This window comes from Lactuca sativa, chromosome 2, assembly GCF_002870075.4.
Source record: "Lactuca sativa cultivar Salinas chromosome 2, Lsat_Salinas_v11, whole genome shotgun sequence".
Taxonomy (NCBI): domain Eukaryota; kingdom Viridiplantae; phylum Streptophyta; class Magnoliopsida; order Asterales; family Asteraceae; genus Lactuca; species Lactuca sativa.
The window spans coordinates 197,367,194-197,385,075 of NC_056624.2; the positions used below are offsets into that span (position 1 = coordinate 197,367,194).

General features: G+C 33.7%; 1 protein-coding gene and 1 long non-coding RNA gene across 16 annotated transcripts; both read right to left on the reverse strand.

Moving 5' to 3' along the window:
• Nucleotides 1-5,776: 5,776 nt before the first annotated feature.
• LOC111899781 (5-methyltetrahydropteroyltriglutamate--homocysteine methyltransferase) lies at nucleotides 5,777-9,785 on the reverse strand. Its single transcript, XM_052768626.1, has 10 exons — nucleotides 9,664-9,785; nucleotides 8,768-9,121; nucleotides 8,608-8,695; nucleotides 8,384-8,511; nucleotides 7,914-8,305; nucleotides 7,576-7,820; nucleotides 7,324-7,490; nucleotides 7,125-7,230; nucleotides 6,776-7,026; nucleotides 5,777-6,617 (listed from the first exon to the last, which is right to left on the reverse strand). The coding sequence occupies exons 1-10, from the start codon at nucleotides 9,753-9,755 to the stop codon at nucleotides 6,047-6,049; spliced, it is 2,394 nt and encodes a 797-aa protein (XP_052624586.1). The 5' UTR covers nucleotides 9,756-9,785; the 3' UTR covers nucleotides 5,777-6,046.
• Nucleotides 9,786-12,685: 2,900 nt separating this feature from the next.
• LOC111904941 (uncharacterized) lies at nucleotides 12,686-17,562 on the reverse strand. Of its 15 annotated transcripts, none has more exons than XR_008230360.1 (7): nucleotides 16,990-17,559; nucleotides 16,837-16,912; nucleotides 16,071-16,733; nucleotides 15,795-15,853; nucleotides 15,435-15,523; nucleotides 14,962-15,361; nucleotides 12,686-13,224 (listed from the first exon to the last, which is right to left on the reverse strand). It is a non-coding gene; the product is annotated as an uncharacterized LOC111904941 (long non-coding RNA). The 15 variants fall into 15 exon arrangements; XR_008230356.1 differs by having other exon boundaries at nucleotides 15,968-16,733; nucleotides 16,990-17,558; XR_008230355.1 differs by adding an exon at nucleotides 14,629-14,694 and having other exon boundaries at nucleotides 14,962-15,000; nucleotides 15,244-16,733; nucleotides 16,990-17,560.
• Between the last annotated feature and the right edge of the window lie 320 nt (nucleotides 17,563-17,882).

The following is a 17,882-nucleotide window of genomic DNA, read 5'->3' on the forward strand; positions in this document are numbered from 1 at the left end:
ATCATCCATTGTAAAAGCATGTACTCTAAGTGAATACAATACTCTATCCTCGTTCAAGATACACCTCATATGTTCAACTAAGGGTTGGAAACCTTAGCAATCCCGGTCCAAGTTCCTTATGAACTAAAATTCTCCTATTGGGCCTAGAAGCCCTAAGTGGGCTCTAAATAGACCACATTCATAAAACTTTAGTATTTGGGCCATGTGGACCTAAAATAATCTATCTTATCTCTAATGAGCCTTGTTGGGCCATAAAATATTTCATTTTCCCCAATGGGCCGAAAATTTATTTTTGGGCTTCATAAATTTGAGTATGGGCCCAAGATGATTCCTTTCCTCTCTCCTTAGCCCAAATAGGCCCATGATAAAAAAAAAAAAAAAGAAAGAAGAAAAGAGATAAGAATGGTGAAGGAAATAAAAACAAAAATTGGAAATTATGGGAAAATTTGTGAGGATGCCACCTACTTATTACATGGTGGATATCCATGCAATGTCACCTCACTTCTCTTCTCTCTCTCTCTCTTCTAAATCTCGGCCTAAGGCCATTTTCCCTCACCAAAAATCATTCATGTTTCCTTTCACTCTAAAAAACCCCAAGAACTCTTCCATTTTCTCCTTAAACCCGTGAGTGGGTGTGTGTGCACAAGAAAGTTCATCAAACTCACATACTAGGTAAGTTACTTCACCCTCAAGTAGTATAAATTCATCTATGATCAAATCCTCTTAGAAACATCACAAATCTCTTGATTATCCTACTAGAAACATCATAGTTTTGAGGATCCTCTCAAGAAGCAAGCTAGGCCGAAATCTCTCACCTTCTTCATCAAAACCGACTTCCAAACCCCAAGGTGAGCTTCATACCCCCTATTTTCTGTTTTTATGAGTTTTGTGGGGGGGGGGGGGGGGAATACAAGTGAAAGTGTAGATCTATATGTGTTTGTATGCCTTGTATGATTTCCATGCTTATACGTATGCTTTTATGTGTTTTAATGTTGGATCTAGCCTTAAAACCCACCAAAACCGAGATATATCTTGTGTTAAATGATTTTAGCTTCAAATATATTTCTAAACACAAAGTGTTTCAAGAAAAATGGCTAAGTGGTTTAGTAATAATTTTCTTTGGGTTAAAAACACAAATTTTGGGCCTAAAATGTGAAAAATACAAAATTAAGGGCCCAAATTGACATTTCACAGATTCTGATGGATGAAGTGTGCCAAAACAGTTTCCATAAAACTATTTCTGGAATTATACTCATTTAGGGGATTAAAAACAAAAATTTCAAGCTTAATGGGCTAAAAATGACATTTTCGGCCCAATGAGGCCCATTATGCGAATTTTTCTGGTTTGGAGGGCCAAAACTGTGATTTTCTGTAAAACAGTGGACCATAAGTGATCCAAGTCCTTTTCAAAGGTTTAAAATGCTTTTTAAATTTAAAAAGGACCAAAGTTGCAAAAATTTTCCAATTTGGGCCAAAATTGTCAAAGTTGCGAAAAGAACGGATTAAAACCGAGAAAACTGCTTTTTCAGGGACTTGAACTGTTTTCTATGAAAAATATGCTGAAAAATATTAATTTCAATAATTTTTGGTGTTAAAATGTCAAGAAAATTAATTTAATGACCAAACCGGAAAATATTCAATAAAAGGGTTGGAAATGTAAATTTTACAAATAATGAGGGGCTGAAAACAGAAATATTTCAAGGCTAATTCAATATACACAATTTGATCAAATAATGGCACCGCGACTATCGACGAAATACAATACATTACAATACCAAAAGTCGTTGTTAAACGAATTAGCTCGGTCTCGAGCCAATAGAAATCTACAACTACTAACACTACGACACTACGATTCATACAAGTAACGTTTGGTAATACATATACATGCGAGTGTGCACAGACGTCTACGCACCATCTTTGGGCCCCACAAGTGTAAAATCTTGTTCGTTGAGCCTAGCTAGCCCAATGACCTGATCTTAAGGCCCGAAGACATTTTTTTTACGGTGTGTTGGGTTTTACCGATCCGACACAACGTAAATAGACTTTCAACGGCTTGTATACCACCGGTCCCCAAGGGTCCTTTGGTATTGCTAGTAAAGTCTACATTTCATGCGAGGCGGGTCGGGGACCCCTCGTACATTTTATCCCCAACCGGCTAATGGAGTTACCGGGGTCTTCGTGACCTCTTTCTCTTCGGATGTGGGACTACACCTAGTCAGGGCGATTGGATAACGCGATTAGTACTGACGACGCCTTCGGGTTCGTTAGTATAACTATAAACTGGGCGTTTGTGTAACGCGGGTTTGTAGTAAATAATCCTGCTCGAGAACCTTCCAACGTCGCCTGGGACTGACACTATACGCTATGCAATGGTTTCAATGTAACTTCATGTAATATAAGAAATTAGGAAAACATCGGGTTTTCTTAGGGTTTTGTTTTAATACATACAGATTCAAAACGCATACAACCTTAATGAACAAATTTTCTTTAAGTATAGAAACAAACAAGCATACCTATGGATCTTCACAACATTTTCAAAAGCTTTTCTGTTCAGAAAATATCGGATTTTCTGGTGGTTTTCAAACAATACAAAACATTGGATTTCAAACACTACTTATGAACTCACCAACATTTCATATGTTGACGATTTTCAAAATACTTGTATTCTCAGGGAACCAGTGAATCAAAGGAAATCATATTCAGTGATGGCTTGCAGTTTATTTACGTACGAATCGAACAATTACTTTTGAGAATGTAATATTTAAACAATGTATTTCATGTAAACGCTACTGGTTGTATTATATTAATGCATGGTGACGAATGTTGTTATGTTTCATATATATTCAATGTTATGGTATTCAATTGAGTCACGACAGCCCCCGGACGTTTCCGCCGTCTGGTTCGGGGGTGTGACATATTATTATATTCAATCTATTTTTAGAAATAGTGAGATTTCTTTTATAATATATATATATATATATATATATATATATATATATATATATATATATATATATATATATATATATATATATATATATATAGGTTCAGGTTCATTTGAGACCATTCTAATTTTGTGAGACCGTGAGACCAAATCTAAAAATAATTTTAAAATCCAAAATAAATGGAAAAATCCAAAAATTCTTTTTTTAAATGTTATTTTCGGAACTTGAATTAACTAAAAAAAATATTAAAAAAATATAAAAAAAATAAAAAATAATAAAAAAAAAATCCGTTTTTTTTTTGAAAAATACGTTTCACTGACATATTCTAAAAAATAATTTTAAAATGCAAAATAAATGGAAAAATCTAAAAATTCTTTTTTTAAATATTATTTTCGGAACTTGAATTAATTAAAAAAAATAAAAAAAAATTAAAAAAAATAAAAAAAAATTCTATTTTTTTTTTGAAAAATACGTGAAATATTCTAAATAGAATATTACACTGTACATATTCTAAAAATAATTTTAAAATGCAAAATAAATGGAAAAATCAAAAAATTCTTTTTTTAAATATTATTTTCGGAACATGAATTAACTAAAAAAAATAAAAAAAAATAAACAAATGCGTCTCACGGTCTCTCAAAATATAAGTGGTCTCAAATGAACCTAACCCTATATATATATATATATATATATATATATATATATATATATATATATATATATATATATATATATATATATATATATATATATATATATATATATAAAAGAATAAGCGGCAAAAGCCGTTCTAAATTTAAAAAAATAAAGGAAAATAAATAAATATATAAAATAAAATAAAATAGTAAAATAAATTAAAGACATTCATGCTAAATAAACTCGCAAAGAGCTAAACAAACAATTACATCAAAATATTCAAAAGTTGAGTTTTGTAACCAAGATAGCCAAATGAGTGATAATTTTTGTTATTTCTATAGACAAACCAATTAAAAGAATATAAAACAATATTTTCAAATAAATTTTTTTAACTTAAAGTTATTAAGATAGAATAGCTCAGTATTCCTTGTCGACCATATTTCTCGTATCGTTGTCAATGTCACCACTTAAATCACCTTTTTCTTCATAGGAGTCGGGGGTTGGATTTAGCGGAGTTTTGCCCGATTTGTGTAGTGCTTGATAATATGAAGATTTTCTAAAGGGTTGTGTGGGTAGGAGGGACGACTTGACTCTTTCGTTGACTTTTCATAGGACTTTTGCTTTAGACTTTCATTAGGACCAACGTGTTCATAATTTTTTGGATCAACATGATGAATTTGTAATTATAGTAGTATTTTATGTTCATGAAAGCTATGATATCAAGGAACACTTTGAGAGATGAAAATACATGCTTAATTGTTGTTTCCTCTTGCCTTTTCTTTTTCCACTAGATCATTTCTCACCGGAGCATTTTCTGTTAGATTGGTTCCCACCAACAACGAATCGATTGGGTTTATTGCATTAAAGCCTCTTCCATAGGAGAGCCACCACTATCTACCAACACTTAAAACTTTTCAAATAATATTTCTCAAGTTGTTCACATATTCTCATTGACTATCTCTATAACATACTGCAATGTAAGATGTTAGAAATAAAATTTATATTAGGTATGTCTTTCATACCTGTCTTTTTGACCAAATTTAATATTTCATGAAAGTTTATATTTGACGAAAATTTTACGCCATAGATTTTAACAAAAAGCCTAACGTATTGAATTTGACAATTTACTGACCGTCATGAACCACCGATTCATTTAACAACAAAATACTTAATAAAGTTTGAATTCATAGTGTTTTGCCATGTAAATGATATTGACCAATTGTTTATTAAAAAGGTTTAATGTTTAAGAAAAAACATTATTTTTTTTCTTAAATGTGCGGTAGTAATGTGAGATTCATCTAGGAGTGTTCGTTTGGATGGATCGGTTTGATCCGATCCAATCAAGTAAATCCAAATTGATTTCGGTTTTCAAAACATGATCCGAATTGTCCAAACTAAATTCAAATCCGATCCGATCCGATCTAATTACAATTCGGTTGGATCGGTTTTTATAATTCGGTTTTCAAAACCGAAACATTTTAAAACGACATATAATTATAATATTATCCAACTTTACACAAGAAGCAAAAACAAATAATTTAGTTGTGATTTGAAATTTATAAACAACTAACAAAGATATATTATAGTTAAATATTTTATAGATATTGTATATTAATGTTTTTTTTTATCGGGTGAAACATTTTGAACCTATTTAAAAAAATAAATTACAAAATTAATAAATAACTATAGATATATATTATAAATAGATAAATAATAAATCTTTATTCGGTTTTTTTTGGACTATTCGGTTCTTATTTTAAAAACCAAAACCAATCCGAAATTCAAAATAATAATTCGGTTTTGTTGAAAACCAATCCAAAAATCCGAATATCCAAACCAAATAGTCCAATCCAAATTGTCCAATTGGATAATTCGGTTTTATCCGAATAGTGAACAGTCCTAGATTTATCGGTACGGAAAATTGAAAAATATAAGATTATGCCAAAAACCTGCAATTTCGTTGCTACTAGATGAGATATCTTTTTTCTTAGATGACATGCAATTTCACATTTGTCGTATGCGAAAAATGATTTCTCACACATCATAATAAATGAAAAAGAGTACGAGCCTAAACCATAAACCGGTCATAATTAGTGAAAAAGAGTATGTATCTAATTTTTGCAATGTGAACTCACTTCAATAATTTTTGCAATTTATCCTTGGTTAAATCCCAAACAAGCATAAGAAATATCATATACGAAAATCATCAATGAACGGTCTTATATATGCAAGCTCACATTCCATATTCCATTATGCTTACACTTTCAAGACCAAAACCTTTTAAAAATTCTACACTTATTACTCAACCATAACACATAGAAAACATAAATCACTAAACGACACTTACAATTCATGATATGATAGATGCAACCCATTTCCCACATATACCCATATCGTGTACAACTTTCAAGTATACTTTACACTTCTGACTTTTCTTCTTCTTGAAAATCATCGATCAGGGTCGCTCACTTGGCGCTGGCGAGCTCGGCGCGGAGCTTCTTGGCAGCGGTGACCATGTTCAAAAGAGCGGGTTTGACTTCGCCATACTTCCTTGTCTTGAGGCCACAATCCGGGTTGACCCACAAGATGTTGGTCTCCAAAACGGCAAGCATCTTGTTGACCCTGTCAGCAATCTCCTCCATGGAGGGGATTCTTGGAGAATGAATGTCATACACACCGGGCCCGATTCCAGCACCATATTTCACTCCCTCACGGAACACGGACAGAAGCTTCTCATCAGATCTTGAGTTCTCAATGGTGATGACATCAGCATCCATGTTGATGATGGAGTGGATGATGTCGTTGAAGTTTGAGTAGCACATGTGGGTGTGGATCTGTGTGGTGTCAGCAACGCCTACATTTGTGATTCTGAAAGAGTGAACAGCCCAGTCCAAGTAGAAGGCGTGCTCCGCTTTCCTTAGCGGCAATCCTTCTCTCAGTGCCGCCTCGTCGATTTGGATAACCGTGATTCCGGCCTTCTCAAGATCCTCAACTTCATCCTTGATTGCCAGAGCAATCTGGTAGCAAGTTTCAAATCTGGAGACACACAGAAAATATGTCCGTCAGTTTTAGCAACCTACTTTGTATGTGTGTGTGTGTGTGTGTGTGTGTGTATATATATATATATATATATATATATATATATATATATATATATATATATATATATATATATTGGATTTTGTGATTTATACCTGGGTTGGTCGTTACGGACAAAGGACCAGTTGAGAATGGTGACGGGGCCGGTGAGCATACCCTTCATGGGGCGTTTGGTCATTTCCTGGGCCATGGATGACCAGAAGACGGTCATGGCCTTTGGTCGGCTGACATCACCGTAGATGATTGGGGGCTTCACGCACCGAGATCCGTAGGATTGCACCCATCCGTTTGCGGTGAAGGCAAAACCGGACAGCTGCTCACCAAAATACTCAACCATGTCGTTTCTCTGAAACAAACAAACATTACATGCAGTTTTTTAGCCAACCCCCTTTTTTATGAAACCGATTGAAATGAATTAATTTAGATTGTGTTTATCAAATATACCTCTGGCTCTCCATGGACAAGGACATCAATGTCAAGTTCTTCCTGAAGCTGGACAACTTTGAAGATCTCCTCCTTGATGGCCTTAACATATTCTTCCTCAGAGATTCTATAAATATAAACATATACTTTTTTGAGATTTTTTTTTATAAAAAGTAAGCGAATCAGTTTGAAATTATATAAAAGTATACAAACCACTCACTTTTTAGCCTTGTACTCACGACGAACTCTCCTGAGCTCGATGGTTTGTGGGAAAGAGCCAATGGTGGTGGTTGGGAGGATTGGAAGGTTGAGCTTCTTCTGTTGGGCATCCAGCCTGGCACTGACATTGGTGGCACGACGGTGGTCTGAGCCTCTCAAAGCAGCGGCCTGAGAATGCAGGTGTCAGCATCAACTTTTTTTTTTTTAACAGTAATTTCATATATAGAAAAGGAAGGGGGTTTTAATCACTTACAGCCTTCTGCACGGATTCATTTGTGACTCTTGGGGAGGACTTCCTTGAAGCCTGAGCAGCAGCATTGGCTGAGAAGTAGGCCTCGTCTTTGTGACCAGCTAGAGCCTTGGCCAATGCATTGACTTCAACAACCTTTTGAGCAGCAAATGCGAGCCATGATTTGATCTCATCATCCAATTTAGTCTCATTAATAAGATCGACAGCAGTGTGAAGGAGTGAGCAAGAGGTCGAAACCACAAGCTTATCTACATATTTCACATTTTCATTTTATGTTAGGGAATTCATTCGGGTAAATGAAAGGAAAAGATTAATATGGTTAAAACGAAAGAAAAGCACACCTTTGCCCACAATGCCCTCGAGAGACTCAAGGACAGTGAGAGAACCAGCAAGATCATTAGCCCAGATGTTCCTTCCATCAACAACTCCAGCAAAAAGATATTTCCCAGATGGGAAGCTGCTCTTGATCAATTCAAGAGTCTTTTCACCACGGATCAAATCAAAAGTGAATCCAGCAACTCCAGGCAATGAAGTTAGGGTTTTGAATGCTTCAGCTGGAACATCAGCAAAGTAGGTGGCAACAATAACATTAAGACCAGAGCAGGCCGATTCTAGCTCAGAGTAGGCCTTGGTGAAAGCTTCCAATTGGTACCCCTCAAGATCCTTCACAAGGGTAGCCTCGTCAAACTGGATCCATGTAGCACCTGCTTCCTTCAACTCGGCAATCACTTCCCTGCAGGGGTAATTATTGTTGTAATGATTGTAGTTTATTGTGAAGAACATGAAAATGATCGAGAGAAAAGAGGCATACTTGTAGATTGGAAGGATTTTATCAAGAAGGGACAGAAGATCAAAGGTTTTCTCGACACCCTTTGCAGGTTTTGACAGCAATAAGTAGCTGACTGGGCCAACAAAGACGGGTACGGTATCAACTCCAAGCTGTTGCATTACAAACAACCAACCAACATATTAACCAAAAAAGATTACTACATCCTGTTTAAAAGAATCCGGAAAGAGCATATCAACAACACGTACAGCCTTAGCCTCCTTGTATTCGGTCACAGCCTTGTGAGAAGCATAAGAGAATTGCACGTCAGGGCCCAACTCTGGGACAATGAAATGGCTGTTCGTCAAGGCATCAGTATTATTAGAATCGACAAGATCCAAAAAACTAAGGGGCCAATATGAAACTTACTAGTTGGTGTCAAACCACTTGGTCATTTCCATAGCTGGGACAGAGGCGTTTCCTCTGGCCATGGAGAAGTAAGTGTCGAAACCAATCTCACCACCATTCCAGTTGTATCTTGAGGGGACAGCACCAAGCATGGCAGTGGTGTCAAGAACCTGATCATAGTAAGAGAAGGTGTTGCTGGGGATGTACTTGATGCCAACACCAGACATCTGTTTCCAGATGGATGATCTGAGATCAGCAGCCACCTTCTGCAAATCCTCAGCACTGCTCTTGCCATCCCAAAAAGATTCAAGAGCAAATTTCAGCTCTCTCTTGGGTCCCATACGGGGATAACCAACAATGTGGGATGCCATTGTCCTGTTTCAACCACAAGTCAAAAAATTTAACAAAAACAGCCAATCATATTTTTAAGGGCATGCCATAAATATAAATCCTAAAGCATCATTCTTGAAAAGAAAAGAGTTCTTCTCAACAAATTAATCCTAAGATGGCCAGGTACAGCAGCAATCATGCATGATGTCCGACAAAGTGTATACTCCAGATTAGGTTATTCTACCACTAAAAAAGCAAGTTTCGCAACAATATAGAGTTAATCAAATGAAAGAATTAAAGCTTAGTTATGTTGCTCTAATCATGACCATAGTCAAAACCATCTGCCTACCCACCAACCCCAGATACTACTTTTTTACTATATCTGATATTGACTAGAATTAATTATAAAAAAATAAAAAAGGGAAAAAAGGAAAAACATAGCAGGGATACGTTTTATCATGAAGGAAGAGTTTTCACTTAAACCTACTTCTATAAATTTTATTCTATTCATGTAAGAAATGTAAAGGAGCCAACTCAAATCCCCTATCCGGCCCATGTATATAAAGCTTATAGTTAACATGTCACACCTAAAACACAGATCCATTTTAGAAAACTGAAGAGGATGGCAAGTTGTTCTATTTATTGCAAGACAAAATCTAAGCGATCGAACCAAAATCATTTTGTAAGTAAATTGATTTTGATTAGGTATGGAAAACCAAGATCCAATAGTAGATCGATAGCTCTAAAGACCATAGAACACCAGATATTATCCAATTATCATACCCATGAGAGTACAAATATCAAGTAAAAGTCCATATACAAACAAAAAAATAAAAATAAATGCCAGATCCCGTTATCTCGATAATCCTATCGCTTAATTCACATTTACTTAACCAAAAACTTCACAATTATCATAAACATATCTAACTGGACCTACATTGCATAAAATATCGTAGATAAATTACTATATGTCCTCGTCTTCACACATACAGAACCACAAATCTACATAAATAATGACAGTTGGGATAAATCACGGATGCTTACATGCAGATCTAATTATTTACTTAGAATTTTCAAATTTCAGTTTAATTTACATAAACAGACTAATTAGTGCAAATCACGTATGTTTTAGCAAAAAGCAGAAGGGATAGTAGCCGACACAAGTCTATAGAGTCCCAATCGAACTTAATACCACCAATTCAAGGAACGAATGACCGAGAGACAGGGGCGTACCTGTAAACGGCGGTAGAAGAGGAAGATACGAATCAAAATTAGTCTCGAAGAGACTATAGTTGTTACTAGTTTGTTTCGTTCTTCCAGTGATAAAGGAGAGAAGAATGGTTGACACGAATCGGAGAGTATGGGGAATGGGGTTATTTATAGAAGCGTGAGGCGGGGTAGGCAGGCGATAGGCGATGGGGGTGGGTGAGTGGGTGGTTGTGCTGGGTAGATCTGAAAAAAAAAAAAAAAAAAAAAAAAAAAAAAAAAAACGCCCGCTCACGCGCCAGTGAAAGCATAAATTTTACGATGAAAAAACAATACAGTTTTTTTTTTTTTTTTTTTTCTTTAGACAAAATTTCAAAACTGGTCATTGTTAAAAGAAAAAACTACAAATTTGGTACTTGTGGTTTGCAAAAACCTTTGGATAGGGTCCAAAAACTTTTCGACTTGCATGGAAGGTCCAAAATCAAAGTTTTTCTATGTTTTTAGTCCAAAAAAACTTGAAATGACGGTTATACCCTTTCATTTTCTTTTTTATTATTTTTTTCATTTTTTAAATACTATTTTAATTTAAAAAAGAAAATAAAATAACTCTCTCTCTCTCTCTCTCTCACACACACACACAACAAACACAAACCCAATTAATAAATAACCAATATTCCCCTTGATCTGATGATCGAAAGCACACACAAAAAAAAAATCACGATTTCTACATCCAGATCAAATAAGAAATCCTCCAGTGCTCGATTGATATGAATATGAAAGGCAAGTGCTTACAAGTCATTGCCGATTCAAAGATTTAAAAGGCTGTAGAGAGCAGCGATTTGAGAATCGAGATCATCGGAATCCAGCGAAGCTTCGATCGTTCTCATCCGGTTGTGAGGTGCGAAGGAAGGAGGGTCAGAGGAGGGAGGTCTTTGATTGAAGAGAAAGAAAGCGAGGGGTGAGGCCAGAAGATGGGTTCGGTGTGGCCAAGAGGCTGCGAAGGGACGGAGGTCTTTGATAGGGCGAGACAAGCAGCAATGGTAATGACTTTGGTTGTTCGATGTCCAACAGGAGGTATGAGAGGGCCTTTTTGCTCCTTAATTCCTTGCTTCATCTTCTTTTTGATTTGGGAGGAACAATGAAAAGGTGAAGGGAGAACGAAGGGGGTTTGTAGCTCCCTTGCTCACCGGGAACGCACAAGAAGGAAAGAAACCTGGGTTAGGTTAGAGAAGAAGGGGGTTTGTAGCTCCCTTGCTCACCTCCTGCCGAAAATCGGGACAGAAGAAGGAAAGAAACAGGAAGAGTTCCAGTAGTGGGTTCGATTAACAAGATGATGATCAAAGGGAGGGGTATGTCGATGGATTTGTGGAAGATGAATAAGAATAAACCTGGGTTAGGTTAGAGAGAGAGAGAGAGAGAGTGAGTTTGGGTAAGATTTTATTTTTTATCTTTTTTAATTATTTAAATACCAAAAACAATAAAGAAAATAGAAAAAAGAAATTAAAAAGGGTAAAATCGACTTTTCAAGTTTTTTTGGACCAAAAACAATGAAAAACCTTGATTTTGGACCTTTGGTGCAAGCCGGAAACTTTTTGGACCCCATCCAAAGGTTTTTGCAAACCACAAGGACCAAATTTGTAGTTTTGTCTTGTTAAAATTATACAATTTTTGTTCAAAAAAGTTTGATGGTGCTCAGTTGTTAGGTGTGTCAAACCTAACAAATAAAGGGGTACAAAATGACTCCAAAACACTGTTACTTTGCACTAAAAATGTAATACAAGGTAAGCAGGGTCGATCCATAGACACACATGACAAGTGCTTATACCTTTTTGCGTAAGCTACAAAAATGGTCACAGAATTGGGGGATTTATAAGCAATGATTTAAACAATAGAATAAAGCAATAAGTAAACGATTGATTAAATGAAATAGATTCAAGATTTGTAAGGACTCCAACTCCATGCAAGACAAATTAGCAATGTGATTCCAAGGATGAAATGATATTTGTTCAATTCTATATAAATTGGTACTTGGAAATGCTAACAAGCTCTAGCACCTCCCATTCACCACATTGATTAACCAAAATAAGTTCTTTGATTAATTCTAACCTTACCAATCTAATCTAAACAAGCTCTTAGAATTAGGTTGAAAGATTGCATTAAACTTTATGTGAATGTTCCCAGCAACACTCAATACTCCTCATAAGCTCGAGAGCATAAGAATGTGTGAATAAGATTTACACTAAATTCATTCAATAGAAATCAGTTTAGTGCTTGTTACCTATTCCAATTTACAAAATAATTACGGATTTTGCAATTAGATAACTTGAATGATCTAACCCTAATTCAAATGGCCAAGAAGAATCACAATTGGAATCAAACATTCGATTGAAACAAAATCAAATTCACTAGATAGAAAATTTAGAAAATTGAAAGCAAACATCAAGTCATATGATTGAAATCACAACTATAAGTCAAGACATAAAGTTGGAGAATCAGGGTTCTAGCCACTCATGACTAGAACAAAATCATAAATCTAGAAATGAAATTAAAGTTCTTACAAAATGAAATCAAATGTTCCAAAGTGTTATCCTCTAGAAAATCGCCTTCTCTGCTCCCAAAATCGAATCCCCCTTAAAAAAACCGATTCCCCCCTTTAAGAATGGTGAAAAATTGCTTTAAAACCCGCATTTACGTTTACACGGCCCGCGTAAATTAACACTGTCATTTACGTGCCCGCGTAAACGCAAAAATACACTGCGCATAAATCTACGTTTACACGGGCGTGTAAACGCAAGGCTTCCATTTACACGGCCGTGTAAATCTCTGTAAAGGCAAAATCTTCATTTCTTTGATGTCTTTGCTCCTCGGTGCTCCGCAAGTCTCGAAATTTTGTCCGTAACTCTTATTTACCTCCTCCAACAATATCCTACCTCCAAAATTCCCTGAAATATCACAAAAATGTGTGAATGAAATTGCCTCATGAAAAATCGCGAAAAACATTCAAAATGCATGAGTTTAAACATAATAAATGCAATGCACTTTTATGGAATAAAGCTACAAAATGGGTGCATGAAATGCACCTAACAACAGTAGTCCAATTTTAGATATTTTGTACGGATTTGGTTCTTATGTTGTTGACTTTAACAGTTTGACTGTTAATTTTTTTAAAATGACTATTTTATCCTTAGGTATCATTTCTGCAATTGAAGTTTTTTACTAAATCAGAAAGACCAATTTTGCATAATTTTTTTTAACTTTATTGAAGTATTCTATATTTGTTTTCTTTTTAATTAGTTTTTTTAGCTTTATGGATTATTATATATTAATAAATATTATTTTTAATATATAATCTTTAATATATTAATAATATAATTTTATTGGAGTATTGATTTCTTTTAATTAATTCTTTTATAATGTCTTTTTTATTGGATTATTATATATTAAGAAATATTATTTTTAATATTATATATATATATATATATATATATATATATATATATATATATATATATATATATTAATGAATATTACTTTATGGGATTATTAACTTCTTTTATTTTTTTTTAATTTCTATTGTATTAATTCTTTTTTGTCGGACCGAGTTTAATACATATTTTGGACAAATAATATGTTATCGTTCGAAATGTCCATTCCGAACAAAGTAGTTATTTTTGCTAGAAAATTGGTTATTTTCTTCAAATACACATTAAAATGTTGTTAGATTACTTAATTTCTCGTTTATTAATGTACAATAATTCAAATAAATATTAGAAAAAATAATTATAAATAAAAGTACTCCGATAAAATAATATTCATTAATATATTAATATTATATATTTAAAATAATATTTATGCTCATATATAACAACTAAAAAAAGAATAATATAATAATAAAAAGTTTTAAAAAATAAATTAACTAAAAATAATTAATCCAACAAAGTTTCAAGAACATAACCCAAAAAACTACATCTTCTAATTTATTTTAAATATATGAAAGATAGCATATTTTGGACAATACTACCACTATCACTCGGTCCGAAAATTGAGATTTTGTCCAAAATATGTCACAAAACTCGGTCCGACAAAAAAGAATTAATACAATATAAATTAAAAAAAAAATAAAAGAAGTTAATAATCTCATAAGGTAATTTAATAAATATATAAAATATTTAATATTAAAATTAATATTTATTAATATATAACTAGTGAAGAGACCCATGCTTTGCATGGGTCGGAATGTATTTTTTTGGTTCCCGGTGTTATTTTCATTGTTTACTTCTCACATCACCACACGACATCTAATATGATCAAATTCATGATAAGGACAATGTGGGAATTCTACTCACCAATTGCTAAGATCTGAAACATCTTGCAAAATTTTCATTTCAATCTCAAGGAATGAGATTCCCTTTCTGTGACAATTCAAGAAAATTCCTAAAAATTCATCTAACTATATTTATGTATTGAATCTGTAAGTGATAAATATTTTAATTCTCTTGGAAAATTACAAATCACTAACTAATTTCAACATGCCTTTGAGGTTTTGAAGAAAAGGAAAATAGAAAAATCTCAAGTGAAACATTGGTGTAAACAAATTTCACCCTTGCTCATAAAAAAATTGAACCGATAACTAAAAAGAATAACATAACGGAAAAGGGGCAAGGCATGAGGAGCCTTACTTGATCTGCTTTCTTTGTCTACCCTTGTTTTTACAAAGCCTGCAAAAAAAATCAAATTCAACATGTTAAAATTAAAATTAATAAAAGCAGCGTACTTATAACATAAAATGGTAAAACAAAATTTTAAATTCTACTATAGGAAAAATAAATATGAAATCCCTGTTACTTTGTTTAACTTCCTGTTGTTTACCAAATTTATCTGGCTTTGTTGGTCCTTAGACCATGTAAAAAAAACTTTTGCCCTTTTAAGTTATTTTAGATCCTTTTATATAAAAAGTTCACCTGAGTCAAATAGAATGCTGCAACTATTGAACCAATGTAATTCACCATAATAAGCTCGGATTCTAATAAACCAGTGTTTCTTACTCTAAGTTATGTTGCAAAAGTAGAAATTTGAAACCTGGAGAACGGTATCATAATCAATTTAAAAAAAAAATGGAAAAATATTAAAATTCCATATTTTAAAAACTTACTTTTGGTGATCCTCTACATCAGGTAGATGTTTAGTAATGGTAATTAGTAACGCAATCAATGTCAAATACTGTAACAATGATGAGAAATGCTGCAACAGGAAATCTTTTCATTCAATATGGTGGAACAGAGTAAATGGTGCCCAGAAAAAGACCAACATAATCTTGGACAACATTAGGAAAATTGACTACATAATATCTAATTACTTTCCAACTGTTAATTAAAATGTTGTTCGAATTTTCACAAAGATGAATTGGATTGAGAAATATAAGGTTTTAGGGCCATGTTTCTTCGTAAACCTTGTTTGGTGTGCAATTGAGATGAAGATTATGTGAAAATAAAAACATACAAAAGAATGATACCTGTAATTGATGTCGACACACCCCAATTACTTCATAACGAAGACATGTACATGAAAGTTCTACACAAAAAAATAACACCTTTTGTTGATTTCAAAGTTCAAATAGAGGCAGTATATTAGAATTCCACACATCTTGTAATTAGGTTAAATTAAAAACAGAAGATTAAAAATTACCTAAAAAAACATTTGTAGCGTATTATATAAACCTTCTGTAATCTTGAAGTTGGTTGTGCAAAGAAGAAGCAAAATCAAACATGAAACATTTTAAGAATAAAACCTGGCAGGTGGGGAAACGTCGGAGAAAACCAGTTGGGAGGAGCGTATGGAGGGGTAGAAGGAACTCAAAGAAAGGATTGATAGGGTCACCCTGTCACTCCTCATCAACGACCAGTCCACCTATACACCTTAAAATGTCCTCTAACCCTGAAAAAAGTACAAAAATAAGTATTCATAAAACCTTCATACAGAGTTTAAATCTCCAGGAAGGTCTTCATTCCTGGATAAAAAATCTCTAAACAATTCTGTACCCGACAACAAAAATTCAAGCAAAAATGCAAATATATAACATTTTCACTACATACCTTATGCCCTCTGCATAAGTCCTGGAATTTAAGTTTCAAAATGTACAACCAAAAATTGATAATTATAACAATATGTAAACCTCCATAACAAACTTTTATAGAAATCGTCACCTAAATAACAACAAATGAAACCCACCCAGTAAACCTAGCCATAACTCAATAAGTCAGAATTCCAAAAAAAAAGGCTCCTTCCGAAACTAAATCATTAAAAAACAAAAAACAAATTACAGCGCAGATAATGAAAGTCCAAATTGATGATCGACCTTTGGTAAATGGATAGAGAAGTATGGAATAGAAGATAGGGAAGAAGCACTTACCGATGGAAGCCGGCATTCAAGCCCCTACAAAATCTTTGGAACCTGCGAATGAAACAAATAAAAAAATAGGGAAAAATCTTTGAAACCTTTAAAATCTCAGGGTTCAATCAGCGAGAATAAGTTAATCCGATTAAGCGACACAGACCTGGAATTCGGTGATTGAAGCAAAGGGGTCAGTGAGGGAAATCTTTGAGTCGGTCTTCTTCCGACGCTCGCTTGATCTGAAAGTGGCAACAAATAAAATTGAGAGGAGGAAAAAGATGACGGAATGATGGATGAAACACAGTGAAACACGTACTGAGGAACTTTGGGATCGATTTTCTGGTCGGTTTTGTGAAGAGGAACTTTGGGATCGATTTTCTAGTCGATTTTGTGAAGACAGTGAATCGATCGTCATCAGTAGTTGCTTCACCGGAACAGCAAGGTCGAGAAACGGTGGAGAGAAGGTGCAGTGTATAGAGTGAGCAGCGAGATGGGTTAGATCGGAAGAATGGCGGTGAAGGGATCCAGAACAAAATAGAAGTAGAAAAGGGGCCAACTAAATTGCACAGACGGTGGAAAGAGATTCGTGGCAAGCAGATGTGAAGCGGCGGAAGATTTCATCTGTTGGGGAAGGGTGACACGTAGCAGGGACCGATCTATAAAAATAAAAGGAAATTAATCAGAAAAAAAAAAGTTAAAAGGTTTGGTGCGGTGGAAAAAATTTACAAAAAACCCCTTGCAAATCAAATAGACCAGCGACATAATACGTAACAACAATAGAGGGACCAAACTTTTTAACATTTATACAATAATACAGGGACCATTGTTGCCAAATCTCCTGCAGTTTACTGTTCTTTTTTTTCACAATCTTAATATATATATATTAATAATCCCATAAAAAGGAATTAATCCTATAAAAAAATTAAAAAAGAATTAATTAAATAAATCAATACTCCAATAAAATAATATTATTAATATATTAAATATTATATATTAAAAATAATATTTATTAATAATAATCCAATAAAAAATTAATTCAATAAATTAAATTAATATAATTAATTAAAAAAAATAATATATAATACTTCAATAAAGTTAAAAAGAATATATGCATAAATGGCCCCTATGGTTTGCTAAAAAGACTTAATTGCATATATGATCCTTGGGTAAAATAATCATTTTAAAAAAGTTAACAGTCAACTTGTTAAA